Raw genomic sequence first — 25,403 nt, 5'->3', positions numbered from 1 at the left:
ATGACTTATAGAAAACAATATAGAACAAGATATTGTCATGACAAAGCTTAGTCATAATGTTTTCTGAGAAAATTTCCCTTTCTTAAAAATGATAGTTCTATCAACTAAAGTTCTACTGGAATGTCAGTCGACTATATTCTACTACGTATCAATAAATACTTCAAAATGATTCACGACAAAATAAAATCCTATAAACGGCACAAATTTACAAAATGTAAATGTTCATGAATCATAGAAAAAATGTAAAATATGAGATTGTCTCAACAAAGCCATCAGACTGTATTGTTATAGAATCTATCCTTCTGAAAATGAAAATACCATCGGCCAAGTTATACTTGAATGTTTCTCGGCTATATTCTAGATCAATATTTAAATATTTCATAATGATTAAGCTAAGGTAGCGTTAACATATCGCATTATTCAATTTTTTAGATGTGAAGAGTATAATATAAACTTGGGGTAGACACCCGTTATACGAGCGAACATGGAGGAGCACTGACCTCGCTGAGGCAGTTGAGTGTGGAAAACCCAGACCAGGTAAGTGTCAGCGATGACACATCTTCCTATTTGTTGGCTATAAAAATAAATCTTTAATACAAGTGCGTACCTCGGTAAGGTGGTCGTAACATCTGTCTTATATTATAAGGGTATCATGTTTATCTTTGTTGTAATTAAATAAGTTAATTATGTTCAAGTGAGTATCCCAGTGGGGAAGGTTCTGAGAGAGGTTTTTCATTGGTTAATTAGTGTGCACATTAATCTTTGTTGTCTTCCAAATATATAAATTCATTGCCTGTATGTTATAGTTCGAACTAAAATTATGTGAAGCTATCAGTTCGTATTTATATACTAATTGTGACCAACCTGTATGAAATCAACAATATTTTACGATATACAGTGCATAATTTTTCTGACGTGAATATAAAAAAAAATGATGAACTCTATGTCTTCGGACTCAGGGCACTGAGAATGTAAACGAACTATCGGAAATATTAAACAGATCTTCTATTATAGCAGTCATAATTTTAGTTTATGAGAAGAAATACATGATATTAAGTCACAGAGCAATTCTTAAATTATTCAATGAATACGCCCCTGGATGAAAATAAATCAATTGTGACGTACCACAGGTAACATAACTTAAATAACCGGCATTCAGATACCAAGACATTGTGAAAATACACGTGTGGACTGATATAGTGTTTTTCATTTATCTTTTGTGTGTTTGATTTTATGTTCACAAATTTAACACGAGGTACTGCACGTTTGTTGTTTTAAACACAATTGATTTGTTTCTATTTTCAATTGTCATTCTTTTTTTAAATTCATTTTAACCATCTGACTCAACCATGAACAAAGCTATTGTGATGCGAACAACGTAACTTGAGTACGCTTCAAAAATTACACTTAATATACGGAGTCGAAAGTAACACATTCATTGCGTAATGCTACACAACCGTGACAAAATACCTAATCGCTATTGACTCTATTATATAAGTTTCATGAAAATTGTGATCACTGAAATCTTGAACACATTTTAACAACAGCTGGTTAAAGAGAGTGTTGGATCTATTGTTCTAGTCATACGTGTTTGTGGAAATGCACATGGATAAAGTGTCGTTACAGGCGTCTTGTATCTTGGTTGTGTTGATATGGAACTCAGTGTTAGGTAAGATTTTTTTTATATTTTACAGTCACCAATCTTAAATTAGTCTTGATTTATTATTAAATAGTTGTTCCTTATAACTTAAATTTATCAACCCTTCTTGTGTTTATATTAAGCGAATTATCCACTAATCAATCAGTTTACCAATGTATGTATACGTCAATATTTCAATATATAAATAAATCAATGAATCAAGCAGACCGCTTCTTAGCAGATTAGTATGTATACCCATTAAACTGTCAGTCAATCGGTCGATCGTTAGTCGGTCGGTATATTTGCTATTCTGTCAGTCTTTCTGGCCATGTGAGCTAATCGACTCAGAATCGGTCAGTGAATAAAATTAAATTTAACATTTGGCCTTTTGGTTAATCAATTGAACGATTGGTTGTACTTGATTTAAACCATCTTGTCTAGATGTATTCAGGGAAATAAAGCCCTTCCAACATTCACCATATATTGCAGTATTATAAAGAAAACAACTTATAGAGATGTTTAGATAGACAACGTGTAGACTATACGTTCACATACATTGAATTTAGAATTATATGGACATAATGAGTCGCCGACAATGAAAGGTCATGTGTACACTCTGTATTCTGAATGATACCGAGCTCAAACTACATTTGGTTCTCAAATACACCATATAATTATGCAGTCCTTATACGCCACCATATCCCCAGTTACTTTCAAATTCAGGCGAGTTTTATGAAAAATATTTTACTATTGCAATTATTAAAGTAACAAGATATTCCCTAGAGATGAAGCTAGGTGTTGCGATAAGTTATTCAATCTAAGAAACTCTTTAAATTGTTATACTTAAATGATATAAAATAAAATCTTAATGCGTAAGATTGGGCGAAGTGAGTGTAGCGAATGAGCCCATCTTAATCATAAAGATTTAATTCTGGTTAAATACTTGACTTAGAATATAACCTCGTACACATTGACAACGCAACATCTGACTCAGTATCGGATGAGTGACATTGGGTGGTCCTTTAATCCTTTAACCCGGTTTCTACAGTCTAAATGCCGTTTTTACAGGCTAAATGCCGGTTACAACAGGCTAAATGCCGGATTCTACAGTCTAAATGCCGGTTTTTATAAGCTAAATGCCGTTTTTTACAGGCGATATGCCGCTGCCTACAGGCTATATGCCAGTTTCTGCAGTCTATAGACGGGGTCGTCTCTATACACATTTTCAGTGCTAATAATGACAATAGCGATAAAGGCCACTAATAGCTTAATTCACTGTTGTCTTTTCAGCAAACACGACAGAGGGGGTAGAAATAGAACAAACGCACGTGCGCACGTGGTCGCGCTGGTACAACACGGACAAACCTACATCCGATGAGGTGGAGGATGAAAGGGTCATTAGTATACGTAAGGTAAGAACATTTTTTTACATAATTTAAAGTCTGAAGGTCATGCTGAAATTAAGTTTTGCGCAATAACTTACTTTTTACAAATACTCCAAAAAGGGTTAAAACGCTAATATTTAGTACGCCAAAGAAATATGACTCTGTAAGGTTAGATCCCATGGTTGATGGTAAAAAACTCATGTTTTCTTTACATATTTTAAATTCCAATGTGTCTTGGGTGTATCGTAAACGAACTTGGTGCAAACATGTTTAGGCATTGTATTTAAATAAAATATAATGACCATGCAGATTGCCATTGCCTCCCCATTACACCCCACCTCCCTTCTAAACAGACTGCCACGCCCCTATATTTGGGTGGTAAATACAACGCCAACAATGTAGCTGTATCCATTTCATGTGTCTGAGTTATCACAGGTGTCATTAATGGTAAGATTAAGAAACCGTTATGTTATAGATTACATGCAATACATCAAACCTATAATAAAATGACCGTAGCTTTTGCATACAATAAGGGTTCAACGACCGATACCAATTTCAACGTTTTCTGCGGTCATTCACCGGTTTGCCCAGATCATAAACATTATTTTATACCGTGAATGATAATTGATACAACTCATTGTGTTCATTATATGAAAAACCCATTTTCCCCTATAATTGGTTCATTGGATAATGTATTCAATCGCTACACTCAACATGGCCTTTGTAAAGGACTTTTAGTCATAACTGTTAACTCTTTTGCTTTTTTGTTCTAAAACCTCACCCACGAGAGGCTCCAATCTTCAAGTTTGATCTCGTATGACCGTTTTTATGGATTTCGTATTGTAAACTGGCCCGTCTTGCCGATGACGTCACTAGAACTTGACTGCACTTATAAATATTATAATACTTACTAATAATTCAGTTTGATTTCATACCATTGTGCGAACTTTATGGACATGAACTAAAACGCAGAGGTGGTGGCCTTCAAAATGCCGTGAGTTTTTTTTTAAATAAAGAGTAAAGTTATTATTCGAAAGTAAGTAAACCTCGAGCCCCGGAGAACATCGAGCAAAGTCGAGCGAACGAGTTTCGACTGCACATAAAACGCTCTTTCATTTCAGCGCGGATATCAGATCTGTGACGGGAATGCGCCCATTGACGTCTTGTGTCGTGCGAAGAACAGTCCCCATCTGCTGTTTAACCAGGAGAGTGCACACCTCGCACCGGATATCCTGTACGTGCAATGCACGACGAAGGGGCTTCTGTGCAGAACGGCCGATCAAAGGGACTCCCGGAAGTGTTTGGACTATCAGATCCGCTTCGAGTGTTTATGTAAATATAGACACAATGATTTGACTCACTGTTTGTTTTAAAAAGTTAAGAAATCATTTGGGTGGTCAGCGGTTTTTGCTACAAACGTGTTTTTTTTAGAGAAAATGAAACTCATTTCATTTTTAAACCATTTCGTACACGAATCTAAAATTTGTGGTCCGTGAACGGAAGAATATAGAGATCTATTTTCGTAAATCATTAAGATCATATTTAGATCAGTAGATTTTCCCGCTGATATTTTGTTGTTCCCTTATGGACCACACCTCTGAAAGCCCAAAAACAAACCAGCTGCTGTAAATGACACACTGGTACCACAAAACACTATAAGTGTAAACCAATGCAACATTTACCGCCACCGTCCAATGTCCTCAAACCAAAAACAAAACAAAAAAAGTATATATTTTTTTGGTATTTGCCTAGTGGGTGCCAACAGACCGGCTATTTATTTATCAATAAATAAGAAACAAAAAATAATGTCTGTATACGGCTCTACCCAAAGGCTGAATGGAGATAACACATTACAAATGCACGAAATGCTTGTGCTTTTCCTGTACAAAACTAGCGACACCTATCAAATGTCCTCAAACCAAAAACAAAACAAAAAAGTATATATTTTTTTGGTATTAGCCTAGTGGGTGCCAACAGACCGGCTGAACATAAAAGAACGGGCAAATGTAGTATGAATGAATCAAACTATATGTAATACTAAAAATCTTTGCCCTTATAGTCCTAATGACTTAGACACTCTTAGTCTTTCATTTATCGAGTCTTTAATGTAGCCATCTTTGGCATTCTCAGACCGCCATCTGCCATGGTGCTTAAATAATCTATCAGGTATACCACGATACGCAGCAGATGTAGTACCTGCACTCCTTAGAGAATGTAAACAATATTGACTTGTATCCTTAACACGAGGTCTTAATGCATCTAAAAATAACCTTCTACGGTTGCTGTATGACAAATGTTTACTATCATTTCTAACTTTGTAACCCGATTTAGTTGCTGTTAAGTGACAAAAAACAAACGTATCGGAATCACAATGAATGTTCGCCCATGAAAAATATTTTTCTAGATTCAGAACTGGGCACAAAATAGTTCCAGTTCTAGCAATAAGGATCCACGCACCATCGTGATATTTATCGGTTTTACAAGACTCTATGAACAAACTCTTGTAAACAGGATTAAACACAACATCGTGTCTACGTAACTGTAACAGTTCTGCGCTACGTAAAAAGCCAGCATATGCTAGAAATTGTCCTCTGATTTTTAACATTACCCTCCACAAATAATGTTTCATAAATCTTAGTTAACAAATCAATAGTAACCGTCTCTTTTTTAATAAATGATTTAGCATGCTTCCGTTTTGCTGCTTCTAGGGTGCTTTTTACTAAACTAGAATCCGTTGGAGAATGGAAATCAAATAGATCATGAAACCATTTTATACTATAGTATGCTTGAACTATCGGACTAGGTGTATTTGCTGACTGAACTAAAGAAGCTAAATACAAAGCCACATGATACGTCTTAGCAGGCAAGGTCTTCTTGCTGTTAAGTCCGTTACTCAAAGCCCATTTTGTCCAGCGTTTAAAACCTCTAGTGTAATTGGAACACGTATTTCTAGCTCAAGACTCTTTGAGTAAATCCGGCAGCAAGGAGATCTTGTCCACCAAGACGTCAGGTAACTCTTCAATATCTTCAGCATAACATGTAAAAAAGAAAAGAAACGAATTAGTATTTCATAGACGAAATTAAGAGTTATAAATTATGTGTCTTTATTGATAACAAAAGTTAATAATATCAAATTAAACAACTGTTTCGCTTTATTACATTCATTACTTTATGAATAATTCATTATCTCAATACAATGCCCGGATACCCACTCATAATAACCAATGTGCCGATACCAGCTCATTGTAATAATATAGCAAACGCCCTAATTTAAAAAAACGAATTGTTTCATACAACTCATAAAAAGAATATACATGTACATGTCAGCATATAATCATCCAACAAAATACACTAGATTCACACTATGTGCAGATACCCGCTCATAGTAAACCAATGTGCCGTTACCAGCTCATTGCAAAACTTTCGACATACGTCTTACAGAAAAGTTCACTTAACTTGAATAAGTAACTGCATTGTATCTATAAAAGCAAGAGCAGCCTTTCAATTCACGTAAAAACTGGTAACTGATCACGTTAATTTAATTCTCAAGGCCAACATATTGAACTTTAGATTTTCATTCCTGAAAATACCTACTCCGTTTCTACAAGGGGTATAATATGTCTTATCAGTGGGCAAGAACATCCATTTCTTGACAATTGACCTGAAAATCCCGGACTTATCAAATATCAAAGGCCAGTAACTTGCCGTTTTCCACTCAGGGACAATCAGAGCACCACTTGCTTTGAAACTGCGCATTTTTGTAAGCGCCCTGGCAACAATTATGACAGGTGGAACAAATAAACCAAAAGCCGAGCCCCAGTCATAAGTAAATGCATCAACACCTGATGATTTATAACACATAAATCTGGAATAAAAAACTGGTAACTTATCATTGTGTTCCGAGGCGAAAAATTCTACATCTAACATTCCCCACCTAGCCTGAATCATAGATAAAATGGTATAACTGATACCCCAATCATCTTTCTCTATAACCATTGACAAATAATCGGCCCTTTCATTCTCATAACGGGGAATCCATTCTAATTCTAAGTGAATAGAATGCCTTGAAGTGATGTTAAAAATCTTCTTTGCCAAATCTCACAAATCTCCTCTCATGGACCTCTTCTAAACTATACTGCAAACGCTTGTATTATCAGTGAACCATTTAATTCTCTAATTACTGAGATTATGTGTCCTCGATCTAAGCACCCTGTAAACAGCACACAATTCTCTCTATGTCGAGGATCGAACATTCTCCTCTACAGACCATGAACCATGAGATACCCCATTTACTGTGCCAACTTCAAAACCGGCATAACCTGTTCCCGACCCATCACTATATACAATTTTTGAACACCCGAATGTTCAAGACTTTTAGTATTCAAAAGCTTAATGGTGTTCTCCCAAAATTCTAACTGTACAATGCTTTCCTGACGTACAACTCCATTCACTTATTTCATTGACCTCATGACCTTGACACACACACCTTAAGACTTATGACTGACCACTATATTTGTGGTGGATACTAGTTTTTTCTAACAAAAAACGAACAACATTTTGAGAAATACAAATACTGTATTTGAATAAGCATCTGGACAGTCAACTGAATTAAAAGAACGGGCACTGAAAAAATAATAATCTGATGGACCTTATAAACTCTATACGTATGGTTAAAACAAACATTCATAAGTTTACAACAAACAACAATCGCTACAGTCCCAAACTCAAAGACACTGATAACCGTTCATGTATATCATCTTTGATATAACCATCCTTTGCACTTTCACTAACCCACCGAACATGTCTTTTAAAGAGTCTGTCTTTAATACCATTGTTTGCAGCAACAGTAGCACCACCCGATCTTAAAGAATGAAAGCAGTATTTACTCACATCGTTTACATGCGGCTTTAAAGCCTCTAGAAAAACTTCTCTAAGATTGGTGTAAGACATTTTCTTATTTGCACTTCTAGTTTTGTAACCGTCTTTCGTTAAACATATATTGCAAAACAAATAATCGTTATCTGACAATTTGCTCCAAAATATTAACTTTCTAACATTCTCGACTGGACACAACTTTGTTTTTGTTTTGGCAATCATTACCCAAGCACCATCACGATATCTATCAGTCTTGCTCCCCTCCATAAATATAGCCATATATGAACATTGAAATACAATATCACACACATGAATGCTTAATAACTCAGAACTTCTCAAAAAACCTGCGAAAGCTACCAAAAAAGCGCAAATAATACGCTGGCTTTTAATGTTTTCTTGTGTATACAATCTGTCGTATATACCATTTAAAATATTAATATCTATCGGTTCTTTCTTCTTTTTAGGCTTAGATAATATGCGTTTTGCAGACTCCAAAATGTTTACTACTAATTTAGAATTTGTAGGAGATTCTAAACCCATTATGTCATGAAACCATTTTATTGCGTAAAAAGCAGCAATCACAGGACTAGGTGTGTTTGCGGTTTGAATTAAAGATGCTAAATAAATAGCAACTGCAAGACTCCTAGCAGGTAAAATGTCCCTACTCCCCAACCCGTTACACAACGCCCATTTATGAAAACGCATGAAAGCACCATGGTATTTTGTGTCCGTACTGTGTGCGCGTGACTGGCGTAGCAGGTCCGGGAGCAGGTTCACTCTATCCGCCAGGACATCAGGTAGGCTATTAATATCTTCCTCATGAACCCGGAAAAATAAATGTATAAAACAAAAATCAAAATAAGCATTTGTCTTGTTTCTTTAAATGGAACTTGCCTAGTTACAACGTAACATGAACAAAGACAATCGTCCTCTTCTTATAAGCATTGTAATAATCTCACAAACAATCATCGGATGCGCCTTATTTTTATGCATTGTGGCAATTTCTTAATCATACAATCGACCAAGCAATAAAAAGCAATTCTGCTAAGTCATTTATGCGATACCGCAATGACAAATGTTATTGTTTCGGCGATACCGCCTCTCAGCAAAGCTGCAATATTACAAAACTCGTTTATTTACCCAACCAGGGTAGGTTATTCACTGTTATACTACATATTTACAAAATCACCGTTAATTCCCCTTCCTGAAATCAAACTGTAGTGCCAGCATTCTAAATTTCAAATCAGTATTTCCGAACATCCCCTTTCCATTTTTGCATTATACATAATAATGCTTCTCGATCGGTAAATCAAACCAATCGACAACTTCATCGATAAATACACCGTTTTTACACAAAAATGTCCAAAACAAAGACGATTTCCAACACGGACACACTAAAATACCTCTCGCTTTATCGTTAGCCATTTTCATGATGACTCTGTGAATGGCAGCAATTGGAGGCACAAACAATCCTATATGACCATTCCAGTTTTCTGCAAATACATCTATACCTGAACAATTTGGATTCCAATATCGGGAATAAAATTTCGGTAACTTTGCATTATAATATGATGCAAACCACTCTACCTGTAATCGACCAAATCTCTCAAAAATCATTTGCAAAACGACATCAGATATTCCCCAATCATCAAACTCTGATAACCTCGACAAATAATCAGCTTTTTCATTTTCCGAACTTGGAACCCACTCCATTTCAAGTGAAATAGAGTTAACCGTACAACACTGGAAAATACTATACGCAACATCTTGCAATTCCCTTTTCATAGAACCGTTGACAGCAATTGATCTGACACCTTGATTATCTGTATACCATTTAACCTTTTGGTGTCTTACGAAATGTACCAAAGACAACAGTACTCTGTACTTTGCGACTAACTCTCTCCACGTAGACGATTTTATGCTCTCTTCCTGTGACCAAACACCTTGAGAAACACCATTTACAGTATTTACTTCATAGTATGAAGTTCATACCCTCCGTAACCAATGTCACTAGCATCTGAATATACCACCTTTGTACATGTTTTTGACTGCTCAAACATTTTGTTATTTACTAACACTAAATTTTGTTGCCAAAACAACAACGGTTGTTGGCTTTCATCACTCAGAAAAATGTACGAATTCCAATGACTAGCATTCAAAATATCTGCACTCAAATACCTAGTCATAATTTGAGAAATATTACCAATAACTACTGTCATTGAAATCAACTGTCCTACTGAACTGGCAACTTTCCTCACAGAAACACGAACCTTTTTGCTTGCAGAAACAATTAGCTCTTTGATAGCTGAATTTACTTTGCTCAATCTACGTTTTGGTACAGAAATGGTACCTTCTAAAGTATCAAGATCACAGCCCAAAAATTCCATATTTTGAACTGGGGTCCAAATACATTTTTTCGCGTTAGGAATAAAACCAGATCTCAATAAATCAGACTTAATATGACTACTCAATCTCAACGCACTTTCATATGTGCTCGAACAACCTAGGCCATCATCTAGAAACATGGTAACAAGCAAACCTTCACCACGCCATTTCTTAATCAATGGGCGGCATAACTTGGTCCATAAATAACACGCTGACGATAATCCAAATGGCATTACTACGAATCTATAATATACAGGATTACCTCCCTTGTCATTCCATGAAAACCCTAAAAACTTTGTATGAGGCTCGTAAATCTGTACAAAATGATAAGCACTAGTAAGATCAAATTTTATCATGAAACATCCTTTCTAAATTAAAGCCAATGCAGTTTTAATATCTTCATATTTAACAGACTGCTTCCATAAATGTTTGTTAACCTCTCTTAGATCTAATATCAAACGTTTTTTACCAGAACTCTGAACTGAAACAGTTAAAGGATTAACCACATATGGGGGGTTACTACATTTCTCTATTAAGCATCTATCTAATAAATCTTCTGTGGCCTCAGTAACAAATTCTGGCTCTAAAATAGCAGACTTATTGCTTTTACAGAAAATTTGTTCTGGCTCCGAATACAAAGGTATCATGAAACCGTTTTTAATAATGTCTAATATATAATCATTAGTACCTATGCTTTGCCAAAATTTTAAGTGATCTTTTAATCTGCCCTTAACAATCATATGTTTCTGACCCTGTTCATACTCGTAAAAATCATGAGTAAAGCGTCTATAATCATTCTCCTCTTTTAATGTCACATCAGAATTCTCGTTTTCTGGAACCGGAAGGCTGGTCGCCTTGGGCACCTGCCCGAACGTGGGGGCAGTTCCACCGGAAGTGGGTGGTCTCTCCACAAGCGAAGCATGGGCCGGGCGCGGGTGGTCTGCCGAAGCCTGGGACTGCGTTGTAGCCGAAAACGGAAGTGGATCCTGGACCGTAACCGGAAGCGTTGCTGAAGGACCCGTATGGACGAAAACGACCTCGCCCACCTCCCGTAAGAAAGGGCGACTGCACAGGCTGACGAGTGTTAGCAAAATCACGCCCCTTACCCCTTGAAGAGCGTTTCTTCTTGAGAGCTCTGCTCTCAGCTCGGTGAATCTTGGTCTCATCTTCACTATCACTCGCTACCGGATTCGACTCGTACTGTCGTACCGTCTCCCATCCGCCCTCGGAACTATCAGCAATCCTAATTAACTTATTCCTCTTTTGCAATTTGTCCGAAAACTCGCTTAATTGTTCAATACAATATTCCATCTTTCCATGTTCTAACGCCCAAGTTGCTTGTTTTACAGCATCCAACAATTCATTGTTAAAGTTGTTTCCTTCAAAACGCCACTTTATGTCTTGCTCAGTTTTTAACTTTTTCACTTCTGATGACACTGAATAACTGTTACCATGTACTTCTTGTTTCAAGCTGCTTAACTCCGCTAAAATAGTTCTTAATTGCAACTGGATAGGGTTCGAATCTCCACAACTCGTATCCTCAGTACTTAGAATGGACCCCGAAGTCATAATCTACCACGTGGTCGCCCACAGTGTAATCAAAACCGGTTTTCAAAAATTAACAAAGAAAAGTTATGTCTTGTCCGTTTGACTGTCCGAAATTGAAAGGAAGATAATTTACTTCTAATTCGTAAACTCAAACTAAGTAAATTACATATCCTGTGATAATTTGATGTATGAATTCCAGGTTCGAGCTTGAAAACATCCATGCTTAAATACCTGGTCATAATTTGAAAAACCGGACCATTAACTATGCTCATGGAAATTATCTGGCCTATAAAACTAGCAACAGTCCGAACAGGGACACGTGACCGATAATTAATCTCATTTAGTGTGACCAAGGCTTTATCTATTCTGCGCTGCGGAATACAGATTGTATATTCAGTCATGTTGAAAATTGCACCTAACAATTCAAGTATCTGCACTGGCTCCCATATCGACTTATCAAATTTTGGCACAAGGTCGGAGTCCAGCTGATCTTGTTTTATATCAAAAGCTAACTGTCTAGTACTACCCAAACTTACATGAAGTTCCAAAAACGTCATCTAAGAACATATTCACCTTTTTCCCCTCGCCCCGCCATTTTGCTACTAGGACACGAGTAGATTTTGAATATAAATAGGGTGCCACACCTAATCCAAATGGTAAAACTAAAAATTTGTAATATGTAAGTATCACCATTTTCATCGGTGAATGAAAATCCTAAATAGTTTGTATGCTCAGAATAAATATCTAAAAAGTGATATGCAGAATGTATATCATATTTAATCATCCAGCTACCCTTTTCTAAATACATCAAAGCAAGCCTGAGATCTCCGTTATTTTGAACGGATACAGAAAGAAGGTTTACAACAGTAGGTACATGCAAGCATTTTTCATCAAATTCCTATCCAATAAATCATTAATTGCTTGTGCAACAAACGCACTCTCTTTCAATGCCGACGCATTATTTCTCATTATTGATTTTATAGGTAAGGAATAGAAGGGAATTTTGTACCTAAACAATATAGTGTCTAGAATAAACTGGCTTGCTCCTATACTCTCCCAAAATTTAAAATGCTCTTTTAACCTGTTTCTAACTATGATTTCTTTTTGATCTTGCCCGTAAACAAAAAAGTCATCCGTGAAACGGTCCCGATCATAAGTAAAAGTTCTAAAATTAGAATACTCATCTTGAATCTCACTGTCAGGATTTCCTGTTATATGGAACGTCTCACTTTCTAGCGGGTAGTTCAGGTTGGCTGTTCCTATTGGTGTATGGGCAATTTCGTCTGATGTGGTTGGCTTCTCCGCAAGCGAAACAGAGTCCGTAGGGGCCTGGAAAGGAATAAGGCTTCCCCCCGTACTGCTGTGTAAACTGTTGAAGAAACGGATGCCCGGTTCCTGTGACCTGTGAACCAAGCACTCTAGTAGACCCAGTGCTATCAGAATAACCATAAGCAACAGCAGGTTTGGATTTCTTCTTCTTGGTGGACTTGTTCTTCCTCTTTTTGATGGCTCGAGATTCAGCTTTAGTGAGACGGGATACATCTTCCGTGGAACTTGCGAGAGGGTGCGACTCGTATTCACGCACGGTCGTCCAACCGCCCTCACTTCCGTGGGCAATGCGGATGTGTTTGTAACGGACACGAAGCTTCTCACGTACCTCAGAAAGCAGTTCCGAAGCATATTCGAGTTTAATATTTTTAACAGACCAATCCAACTGCCTCAAGTTATCGTCAATTGCCGAGTTAAATTCGTACTGCAAACAGTTTCCTTCAAACCTACAATTAATGTCTTTTTCGGTTTTCAACTTTTTTAAATCACTTGCTGAGACAGAATTTTCACGTACCTCGTCTTTCAATGACGAAAGGTCCTTTTTAAGTCCGCGCAACTCTATCAAAATTTCGTGTGAACTATCGTTTGTTTCACGTGTTGGAGTTCCACCACCGTTTTGCTCCAATATCGTTAAGCGAAAAAATTAACGTCTGTATACGGTTGTACCCAAAGGCTGAATGGAGATAACACACTACAAATGCACGGAATCCTCGTGCTTTTCCTGTACAAAACTAGCGACACCTATCAGAGGCATACAAACAAGGGAAATAAATTTTTGCTTAATTCGTAAACTGAAACGACAAAAATTACATTTATTGAAATACAAAATTTAGCTAAAAATGATGATGCATTTAAATGAATCGTATGCGATTACCCTTTCGATTACTTCCCCCTTTCAAGCGTGATGAGCAGCTCGTTTCGATCTGTTAACCCAGAAAAATAGCATATATTTACTGCACATGTATGTTTAACCTGGATATATTATTATGATGATCAAATATCTAAATAATTGCAGAAAGAACTTGTTCATACTGTTACTTTTTGAGTATCTGGTTCATGTTTACCATTTTTAAAGGTTTCATGTACAAACAGTCCCACTTACAATGCAAAAGTGCAGTTTAGTTTTATATATGTCGCATGCTTATATATTTTCAAATTGTGTTGTAAGGTACCAATATTACCAACTTAGATACTAATAACAAGTATTTAGATATGGTATTCTTTTTTAAAATTGTGAGAAAGGTTTTGCATGTTCATGTTCTAACAATTATACCGTTTTACGGTCAAGAAATACACATGTGATATTATGGATAACGATTTACATTTTCTATATTTCCATCTTTCAGCCGTGCTGGAGCCCATGCTTCCCCCAAACATTGGTGTGATCGGTGTGGCGGCGGGGTTGTCCGTCATCGTCCCCATCCTGTGCGTTGCTATAATGCACGTAGTCCGAATCTGCCGGGGCCGCGGCATCCAAAGCCAGCAGAGCGCAGCCACGGAAAACGCTGAGCAGTCCGTCCAGTCCGACTATAGCACCCTCCCACCTTCCTATTCTTTCTTGTTTGGAAGCGATCCGGATCTCCGCGTTAGTGACGTTAACGGATATGACGTACCGAGTGGCGGAAATAGCGAGGCTAATTTAGAGCAAGGACACGTCAACGATGGAAGTGTTTCAGTGAATCTTATCGCGCCGCCTCCAGTGGACGGTTCTCAAGACCGTCTTAGTAGCGGCAGTCTGCCTGACCTTGGAGAGTACCGGAACTCTGTCCAGGGGGACAGGACATCTCAGGGACCCGCCCAGCCGCGCAGCCCAACATGGCGTGCGCGGTTTCCCAACATGCACTTATCACTTTTTGAACTATTCCGGTGGCCCTCCATTCAGGAACCCACGTCCCCGCAATCCCCCGATCTCAGTTACGTTCAGACGCCGCCGCCCACATACAAGGACGCTGTTGATTTATTAGCACTGGACAAAAAACCGCCAAGTAGCACAGATACAACCATTGATCTCGAAAATACACAAGAAAAAGTTGAGCACCCTTCCTAGGTTTTTTCGTACAACTTAATAAATTATACATGTTTACTTTATATTTGTTTATAACTAATTTATACTTTAGATTTAAACGGTTTCGTGTGTCATGTATATTTATCCCAGATCTCAGTTACGTTCAAACGTCGCCGCCCATATACAAGGACGCTGTTGATTTATACGCACTTAGCAAAAAAACGCCAAGTAGCACAGATACAACCATTGATCTCGAAAATACACAAGAAAAAGATTAGCACCCATCCTAGGTTTTTTCGTACAAAATTATAAATTATATATGTTTACTTTATATTTGTATGTAACTAATTGATACTTAATTTTTGAACGGTTTCTTGTGTCATGTATATTTATAAAAATATATTGTTGTGCTAAATTGTAATTTTCATTGTGTGCTGATCTGTATTTTTTTATTGATTTGTTCTTTGTTTCTCTTTTTTTTTCAATTTTTGTTAATATCGAAAATATTTATTTACACACGATTTACATTGTTTTATTACTTATATAATATTTACGTATTTTTGTCAAGGAAAATACGTTTTCGTATCGTAAGTGTCTTTCATCCTCCTGCTTCCTAATTTACCAAATAAATCAGTGAGAAATCTTTACTGCCAACTTTCGGTAAACGTACACAAAGGTGTTTACAGCGTGACATCGTTACGTTACGTTACGTTACGTTATTTGCGAAAGGAGGATTGTCAATTCCGTTTGTGTTCGGTTGTGGTCGGTGTGTGAGAGCGTATGTAGGCTTGGCTGATTAATTGTTGCTCAGATTACATTGATAAACAGATGTGCAATATTACTTTAGTAATCTCATTTACAAGTGATTCATTATATAGAGTCTAGGCTACATCATTCACGATGTTTTCATCCTATCATTTAAAAAACCCATTGTGGTATAGATCCGTATTTGTCAAGAGAGATACATTGTGTTAAAACTCTGTTCATAGTTTAACTTTCACGTTGTTTTGTTTATTAGTTGTGCTGATTTATGTACAGTGCACCTATAAAGCGTGCAATCAACGACTCTTCTTCAATGAATGTCGTGTTAATGTATATAACTTATATTACGTATGTTTCCATTCCAAATGTGATAACAATAAAACTGAAAATGAAATGTCTTGCTCATATTCATTTACCTAAATTGGAGCATAAATGCGTCAGAAACTTAAATGATGACGATTCTTACAGGACCCAATCTGACTGAATTGTCGGATCGTTTTGAATCGAATGTATAATAATAACAACAGTATTTTAACCAGCGACTTAAGTTTATAAATAAAATGCACCGGCATCAAACTATAAAGTTTTGTTCAGTTTTTTATTAAATTAGATGCACAATTCGTTCATCTATAATTCACCCATCCATTTGAGATTTACAATTAGTTTTGTTGCCAAGCGATACGGAAATGTAAATTAGCTTGTATTCTTTTTGCTACAGCGACATGGTTCAATCGTTTTGATCCAAATCACATGATTAAAGGATATCATTTCATATATGATTATACAAGTATCTGTCTATGGTATAACTTACCAGTTTATATAACCTACCATCATATTTCTATAGTTCAAACGAGTCACGACAAAGGAAATCCTAAAAACTGCATAAATTTACCAACCGTCACATTTTATGACTTATAGAAAACAATGTAAAACAAGATATTGTCATGACAAAGCTTAGTCATCATACTGGTTTCTTAGAAAATTTCCCTTTCTTAAAAACGAAAGTTCCATCGACCAAAGTTTCCTGGAATGTCAGTCGACTATATTCTAGATCAATAAATACTTCAACATGATTCACGACAAAATTAAATTCTATAAACGGCAGAAATTTACAAAATGTAAATGTTTATGAATCATAGAAAAAAAGTAAAACATGATATTCTCTCAACAAAGCAATTACAGAATTTCTCCTAAAAATGAAAGTACTATCGACCAAAGTTATACTTGAATGCCAGTCGGCTATATACTAGATCAATATTAAAGATTTTCATAATGATTAAGCTAAAGTAGCGTAAACATATAATATCATTCAATTTCTTTGCATGTGAAGAGCATAATATAAACTCGGGGTAGACGCCCGCTAAGCGAGCGAACCTGAAGGAGCACTGACCTCGCTGAGACAGTTGAGTGTGGAAAACCCAGAACAGCTCAGTGTAGGCGATGACACATCTTCCTCTTTATTGGCTTAATAATACAAATAAATCTTCGATACTGGTGCGTACCTCAGTATTAAAGGCGGTCGTAAAACCTGCCTTAACTTATAAGGGTATCATGCTTATCTTTGTTGTAATAAATTAGTTAAATTTTGTGCAAGTGTTTATCCCAATGAGATGAGTTCTGAGAGAGTTTTCTTCATTGGTTAATTAGTGTGTTCATTAAAGTGACACTCTTATTCAAAATCAATACATACACATGTATAAAAAACAAACAAATGAGTGATAAATCTTTAACTACTTACTAAATAATGCATTTATTTAAAATAGTAATTACTGAAAACAAGATGGTAACCGTGTAATTTTTTAGCTGAAGCTAAATATTAAGTAATTAGTGAATGCTAATAAAAGATTTACTGTGGTCTACTGTCATCTAATACGGTAGAAATACCGTGTTTTCTGTACCTTTCTTTCAAATTTAACTCGGTTTCCTTTATAAGAATAATTGTTTTCGACACTTATTCATTCTTTTTTGCATATTAAACAATCGTATTAAGTGTGGTAAATCTTAATTGGGAGTAGTAGTGCATCTTTAGTATGTGTTGTCTTCAAATTATATATAAATTCGTTTTATATATCATCTTGTTCGAACCAAAATGATGTGAAGCTATAATTAATAATATAAAGTGCATCATATTTCTGATGTGAATAGAAAAAATGATGAATTTTATGTATTCGGAGTCAGGACAATGTGAATGTAAACAAACTATCGGAAACATTAAATAGATCTTCTATTATAGAAGTCAATTACAGTTTATGAGAAAAAATACATGATAATAAGTCACAGAGCAATTCTTAAATTATACAATGAACTTTTTTAATAAGCTGAAATTATAATAGAACGCGTTCACATTATACACACATTTTCTTTACATATGCATTTTGTTAAACATTTTGATAAACATACTTAAATGTGGTAGCTATGTGGCGAAGTTTAATTGAGTTATTGCCCCCTGAGATTTAATTGCCACATTGGTTTGGTTTTGAATGTTCTCACAAGAAACAACACAATTTAATTTTTACAGTTTTTAATTTGTTTTAAATTTAATATGGTTTTCTCATATGATTTTCCTAAATAATACACAATAAATCGTTTATCATTGACGTTTTTAATATACCTTTCTATCCCGCCACTCGGGCACGAAACGCCCGAGAAAAACGTGCACAATCCGAAAGGATTATATCCGTCGGATATGACCCGGCGGAATACTCGCGAAAGTCGCGACAAGCTATGCCCCTGGGTGAAGATAATTAACTGTGACGTACTACAGGTAACATAACTTAAATAACCGGCATTCAGATATAAAGACATTGTGAAAATACACGTGTGGACTGATATATTGTTTTTTATTTCTCTTTTTTGTGTGTTTGAGTTTATGTTCACGATCTTATTAAACGTGAGGTGCTGCACGTTGGTAGTTTTCAAGCCAATTGATTTGTTTCTATTTTCAGTTGTCTTTTTTTAATAATTTTAACCATCTGACTCAACCATGAACAAAGCTATTTTGATGCGAACAACGTAACTTGAGTATTGTTCAATAATTACACTTAAAATACGGAGTCGAAAGTAGAACATTCGTTGCGTAATGCTACCCAACCGTGACAAAATACCTAATCGCTATTGACTCTATTATATCAGTTTCATGAAAATTGTGATCACTGAAATTTTGAACACATTCTAACAACAGCAGGTGAATGCGAGTGTTGGATCTACTGTTCTAGTCATACGAGTTTGTGGAAATGCACATGGATAAAGTGTCGTTACAAGCGTCTTGCATCTTGTTTGTGTTGATATGGAACTCAGTGTTAGGTAAGAAACTTCATTATCCTACAGTCACCAATCTTAAATAAGTTTTGGTTGATTATTAAATAGTTGTGGCTTATAACTTTATCATCCTGCCTCACTTTTATATTAAGCGAATTATCAACTAATCAATCAGTTTATCAATGTACATATATGTATGCGGAAATATTTCAGTTTGTAAATAAATCAATGAATGAACCATATGACACTTTTATATTAGCAGATTAGTATGTATACCCATTAAACTGTCAGTTAATCGGTCGATCGTTAGTGGGTCGGTTTATTGGCTATTCGGTCAGTCTTTCTGGTCAAGTGAGCTGATCGACTCGCAATCGGTCAGTGAATAAAATTAAATGCAACATTTGGCCTTTTGGTAAATCAATTTAACGATTGGTTGTACGCGATTTAAACCATGTTGTCTAGATGGGAAATAAAGCCCTTTGAACAATAAGCATTCATTGAAGACTTGTTTAGAATACAACATGTAGAAATATCTTGGACTAGATTGCGTAGACCTACGTTCACATTAACAGGCACAGACAATGATAGGTCGAGTTCACTCAGTATTCTGGATGATAGTGAGGTCGGATTACATTTTGTTCTCAAATACCCCGTATTTGCGGTCCGTATACGCCACTATATGCCGAGTTACTTTCAAATTCACGCAAGTATAATGAAACATGTTTTACTAATGCAAAGAAGTAACAAGATACTCGTTAGAGAATAAGCTAGGTGATATGTCTTCCATCTATGACACTCCAGGTTATAGTTAGATAACATGAATTAGAATATTGATAATTAAGAATAGTGAGCAAACGTAGCGAATGAGCCCATCTTAATCATTACGATTTTGATTCTGGTCACCTGACTGCCTTAGAATATAGCTTTATATGCTGACACATTGACAACGTAAAATCTGACGCAGTATCAAATGAGTGGCAGTGGGTGGTCGTTTAATCCTTTACTCGGTTTCTACAGGCTATATGCCGGTTTCTACAGGCTATATGGCGGATTTTTCAGGCTAAATGCCGATTTTTACAGGCTTTATGCCGGTTTCTACAGGCTATATGCCGGTTTCTACAGGCTATATAACGATTTCTTCAGGCTATATGCCGGTTTCTACAGGCTTAATGAGGGTTTCTACAGGCTAAATGCCGGTTTCTATTGGCTAAATGCCGGTTTTTTTCAGGCTATATTCCGATTTCTACAGGCTATATGCCGGTTTCTACAGGCTGTATGCCGGTTTCTACAGACTATATGCCGGTTTCTACAGGCTATATGCCAGTTTCTACAGGCTGTATGCCGGTTTCTACAGACTATATGCCGGTTTCTGCAGACTATATGCCGGTTTCTACAGGCTGTATGCCGGTTTCTACAGACTATATGCCGGTTTCTACAGGCTATATGCCGGTTTCTTCAGGCTGTATGCGCCGGTTTCTTTCAGGCTATAATTATGCCGGTTTCTTCAGGCTACATGCGCCGGTTTCTTTCAAGCTACATGCCTATTTCTATAGGTTATATACGGGTTCCTCTCTATACACATTTTCAGTGAAAATAATGACAATGGCGATAAACCCCACTTATAACTTAATTAACTGGTGTTTTTTAGCAAACACAACACAAGGGGTAGAAATAGAACAAACGCACGTGCGCACGTGGTCGCGCTGGTACAACACCGACAAACCTACTTCCAATGATGAGGAGGATGAAAGAGTCATTAGTATACGCAAGGTAAGAGCATCTTTTAATAAATTTCTGCAGTTTATGCTGAAATGACCCTTACCTTTATCAATTACTCCAATAAAGGGTTAACACGCTAAAATTTAATACGCCAAAGTAATATGACTCTGTAATGTTAGATGAATAAAAACTCATTGTTTCTTTACATATTTTAAATTCCAATGTGTCTTGAGTGTAGCATAAACGAACTTGATCCAAACATGTTTATTCATTGTATTTAAATAAAATATGATGACCATGCAGATTGCCATTGCCTTCCCATTATCCCCCCCTCCTTCTGTACGGACTGCCCATTTACATGGGTGGCAACTACAACACCAACAGTGTAGCTGTATCCATTGCATGTGTCTGAGTTATCACAGGTGTCATTAATGGTAAGATGAAGAAACCGTTATGTTATAGATTACATGCAATATATCAAACCTATAATAAAATGACCGTAGCTTTTGCATACAATATGGGTTCAACGACCGATACCAATTTCAACGTTTTCTGTGGTCTTTCACCGGTTTGCCAAGATCATAAACAATGTTTTATACCGTGAATGATATTTGATACAACCCATATTGTGTTCATTCTAATTATGAAGAACCCATTTTTCCGTAATTCGATCATTGAATAATGTATTCAACTGCTAAACTCATCATGGCTTTTGTAAAGGACTTGCAGCCCTTTTTTTGGATTTCGTATTGTAAACTGATCCGATTTGCCGATTACGTCACAAGAGCTTGACTGCATTTATTAATAATATAATAATAAATAGTAATGTAATTTGATTTCGTCACCATTGAGTGAACTTTATGGACATTAACTAAAACGCAGAGATTGTGGCATTCAAAATGCCGTGAGTTTGTTTTAAATAAAGAGTAAAATTATTATTCGAAAGTAAGTAAGCCTCGAGCCAGGAAGAACATCGAGCCAAGTCGTCGAGCGAACGAGATTCGACTGTACTCAAAAGCGTACTTTCATTTCAGCGCGGATATCAGATCTGTGACGGGAATGCGCCCATTGACGTCTTGTGCCGCGCGAAGAACAGTCCCCATCTGCTGTTTAACGAGGAGAGTGCGCACCTCTCACCGGATATCCTGTACGTGCGATGCACGACGGAGGGGCTTCTGTGCAGAGCGGACGATCAAACGGACTCCCGGAAGTGTTTGGACTATCAGATCCGCTTTGAGTGTTTATGTAAGTATATAACAATTATTTGCCTCAATGGGTTTGAAAAGTTAAGGAATCAAGTTGATGTCAAATAATGACAAAAACAGCGTTGTCTTTTTGAATCAATTAATTTCACAGCAGCTGCCGTTGCCATCTGTGACCATATGAGAATGCCAGTATTTCGTTCCACGCTGATCAATACAGCGGTTTTCGCTACAAACGTGTATTTAAAGGGGAAAAATCATTTTTAAACAATTTCGTACATTAATTTGTACGGAATAATACACGTTTATATGTTCATGAATCATTAAAATCATATTTAAAGCAGTAGATTTCCCCGCTGATAATATTTTGTTATTGAAAAACAAAATCTAGCTGAAAATGATGATACATTTAAATGAATCGTATGCAATTACCCTTTCGATTACTTTCCCCTTTCAAGCGTGATGAGCAGGCCGTTTCGATCTGTTAACCTAGAAAAAAAGCATATATTTACTGCACATATATGTTTAAACTGGATATATTATTATGATGATCAAATATCTAAATTATTGCAGAAAGAACTGGTTCGTACTGTTTCTTTTTGAGTATCTGGTTTATGTTTACCTTTTTTAAAGGTTTCATGTACAAACAGTCCCTCTTACAATGCAAAAGTGCAGTTTAGTTTTATATATTTCGCATACTTATATATTTTCAAATTGTGTTGTAAGGTACCAATATTACCAACTTAGATACTAATAACAAGTATTTAGATAAAGCATTCTTTTTAAAATTGTGAGAAAGGTTTTGCATGTTCATGTTCTAACAATTATACCGTTTTACGGTCAAGAAATACACATGTGATATTATGGATAACGATTTTCATTTTCTATATTTTCCATCTTTCAGCCGTGCTGGAGCCCATGCTTCCCCCAAACCTTGGTGTGATCGGTGTGGCGGCGGGATTGTCCGTCATCATCCCCATCCTGTGCGTTGCTATAATGCACGTAGTGCGAGTCTGCCGGGGCCGCAGCATCCAAAGCCAGCAGAGCGCAGCCACGGAAAACGCTGAGCAGTCCGTCCAGACCGACAATAGCAACCTCCCACCTTCCTACTCTTTCTTGTTTGGAAACGATCCGGATCTCCGCGTTAGTGACGTTAACGGAAATGACGTACCGGGTGGCGGCAATAGCGAGGCTCATTTAGAACAAGGACACGTCAACGATGGAAGTGTTTCAGTGAATCTTATCACGCCGCCTCCAGTGGACGGTTCCCAAGGCCGTCTTAGCAGCGGCAGTCTGCCTGACCTTGGGGAGTACCGGAACTCTGTCCAGGCGGACAGGACATCTCAGGGACCCGCCCAGCCGCGCAGCTCAACATGGCGTGCGCAGTTTCCCAACATGCACTTATCACTTTTTGAACTATTCCGGTGGCCCTCCATTCAGGAACCCACGTCCCCGCAATTCCCCGATCTCAGTTACGTTCAGACGCCGCCGCCCACATACAAGGACGCTATTGATTTATTAGCACTGAGCAAAAAAACGCCAAGTAGCACAGATACAACCATTGATCTCGAAAATACACAAGAAAAATATGAGCCCCCATCCTAGGTGTTTTCGAACAACTTCATAAATTATATATGTTTACTTTATATTTGTATGTAACTAATCTATACTTGCGATTTAAACGGTTTCTTGTGTCATGTATATTTATATAAATATAATTTTGTGCTAAATTGTAATTTTCATTGTGTGCTGATCTGTATTTTGTGATTGATTATTTCTGTGATTCTGAAATAATTTTATTTTTTGTTGTATCAATAAGATTTATTTACACACGATTTATATATTTTAATTACATGTATAAAAACTTACGTATTTTTGTCACGGAAAATACGTTTTCGTATCTCAAGTGCCTTTCATCCTCGTGCTTTCAAATAGACCAAATACCTCAGTGATAAATCTTAACTGCCATATTTCGACAAACTTAAACAAACGTGTTTACAGCGTGACACGTTTACGTTACGTATTTTGCCGAAAGGAGGATTGTCAAGTCCGTTTGTGTTCGGCTGCGGTCGGTGTGTGAGAGCGTTTGTAGGCTTGGTTGATTATTTTTTGCTCAGTTTACATTGGTAAACAGATGTGCAATATTACTTCAGTAATCTCATTTAGAAGTGCTTCATTATACAGGACTATGCTTCATCATTCACGATGTTTTCATCTCATCATTTAAAAAACCCATTGTGGTATAGATCTGTATTTGTCAAGAGAGATATATTGTGTTAAAACTCTGTTTATATGGTTTAACGTTCAGGTTGTTTTTGTTTATTAGTTGTGCTGATTTATGTACAGTGCACCTATAAAGCGTGCAATGAACGACTCTGTTAAATGAATGTCGTGTTTATGTATATACCTTAAATTACGCATGTTTCCATTCAAAATGTGATAACAATAAAAATGAAAATGAAATGTCTTGCTCATATTCATTTACCTATATTGGGGCATAAATGCGTCAGAAGCTTAAATGATGACGATTCTTACGGGACCCAATCTGGCTGATGTGTCGGATCGTTTTGTATCGAATGTATAATAATAACAACAGTATTTTAACCAGCGACTTTAGTTCATAAATAAAATGTACCTGCATCAAACTACATAGTTCTTTGTTCAGTTTCTTATTAAATTAGATGCACAATTAGTTTATCTATAATCCATCCATCCATTTGAGATTTACAATTTGCCTTGTTGCAAAGCGATTCGGAAATGTAAAATAGCGTGTATTCTTTTGCTACGGCGACATGGTGGTTTTGTACTAAATCACATGTTATAAGGATATCATTTCATACATGATTATACATGTATCTGTGTATGATATAACTTACCAGTTTATATAAAAATCTTCATATTTCTATAGTTCAAACAATTCACGACAAAAGGAAATCCTAAAAACGGCATAAATTTACCAACCGTCAAAATTTATGACTTAAAGAAAACAATGTAAAACAAGATATTGTCATGGCAATGCTTAGTCATCATACTGGTTTCATAGAAAGTTTCCATTTCTTAATAATGAAAGTTTCCTGGAATGTCAGTCGACTCTATTCTAGATCAAAAAATACTTCAACATGATTCACGACAAAATAAAATCCCATAAACGGCACAAATTTACAAAATGTAAATGTTCATGAATAATAGAGAAAAAAATGTAAAACATGATATTGTCTCAAAAAAGCTATCAGACTGTCTAACAGAATTTCTCCCTCAGAAAATGAAGGTACTATCGACCAAAGTTATACTTGAAT

The 25,403-nt window shown here is 36.4% G+C and overlaps 3 protein-coding genes across 4 annotated transcripts; 2 read left to right on the top strand and 1 right to left on the bottom strand.

The window, feature by feature from the left end:
• Positions 1–1,125: 1,125 nt before the first annotated feature.
• On the top strand, positions 1,126–16,322 carry LOC128220446 (uncharacterized). The gene is made up of 4 exons (XM_052928840.1): positions 1,126–1,669; positions 2,930–3,051; positions 4,146–4,356; positions 14,508–16,322. Exons 1-4 carry the CDS (start codon positions 1,600–1,602, stop codon positions 15,206–15,208), a joined length of 1,104 nt encoding a protein of 367 aa, XP_052784800.1. The 5' UTR covers positions 1,126–1,599; the 3' UTR covers positions 15,209–16,322.
• LOC128220447 (uncharacterized) lies at positions 8,347–12,531 on the bottom strand. Its single transcript, XM_052928841.1, has one exon. It carries the CDS (start codon positions 11,851–11,853, stop codon positions 11,101–11,103), a length of 753 nt encoding a protein of 250 aa, XP_052784801.1. The 5' UTR covers positions 11,854–12,531; the 3' UTR covers positions 8,347–11,100.
• Positions 16,323–18,761: 2,439 nt separating the features above from the next.
• On the top strand, positions 18,762–24,552 carry LOC128220199 (uncharacterized). 2 transcript variants are annotated; one of them, XM_052928480.1, is made up of 4 exons: positions 18,762–19,231; positions 20,835–20,956; positions 21,940–22,150; positions 23,012–24,552. In XM_052928480.1, the coding sequence occupies exons 1-4, from the start codon at positions 19,162–19,164 to the stop codon at positions 23,710–23,712; spliced, it is 1,104 nt and encodes a 367-aa protein (XP_052784440.1). In that variant the 5' UTR covers positions 18,762–19,161; the 3' UTR covers positions 23,713–24,552. The 2 variants fall into 2 exon arrangements, with proteins under 2 accessions (XP_052784440.1, XP_052784441.1); XM_052928481.1 differs by lacking the exons at positions 18,762–19,231; positions 20,835–20,956 and adding an exon at positions 21,032–21,339.
• Positions 24,553–25,403: the final 851 nt, after the last annotated feature.

The sequence above is a fragment of the Mya arenaria genome, chromosome 15, assembly GCF_026914265.1.
Source record: "Mya arenaria isolate MELC-2E11 chromosome 15, ASM2691426v1".
NCBI lineage: Eukaryota > Metazoa > Mollusca > Bivalvia > Myida > Myidae > Mya > Mya arenaria.
Note: the sequence above shows the minus strand (reverse complement) of the source record. Positions and strands in the feature narration are given on the sequence as shown.

Excerpts from the sequence above, each read along its gene's own strand:
- LOC128220199 (XM_052928480.1), top strand. The coding sequence starts at position 19,162 with ATGCACATGGATAAAGTGTCGTTACAAGCGTCTTGCATCTTGTTTGTG. Across the intron at positions 19,232-20,834 it reads GATATGGAACTCAGTGTTAG|CAAACACAACACAAGGGGTA; the intron begins GTAAGAAACTTC and ends GGTGTTTTTTAG. Across the intron at positions 20,957-21,939 it reads GAGTCATTAGTATACGCAAG|CGCGGATATCAGATCTGTGA; the intron begins GTAAGAGCATCT and ends CTTTCATTTCAG.
- LOC128220447 (XM_052928841.1), bottom strand. The coding sequence starts at position 11,853 with ATGACTTCGGGGTCCATTCTAAGTACTGAGGATACGAGTTGTGGAGAT.
- LOC128220446 (XM_052928840.1), top strand. The coding sequence starts at position 1,600 with ATGCACATGGATAAAGTGTCGTTACAGGCGTCTTGTATCTTGGTTGTG. Across the intron at positions 1,670-2,929 it reads GATATGGAACTCAGTGTTAG|CAAACACGACAGAGGGGGTA; the intron begins GTAAGATTTTTT and ends TTGTCTTTTCAG. Across the intron at positions 4,357-14,507 it reads GATCCGCTTCGAGTGTTTAT|CCGTGCTGGAGCCCATGCTT; the intron begins GTAAATATAGAC and ends TCCATCTTTCAG.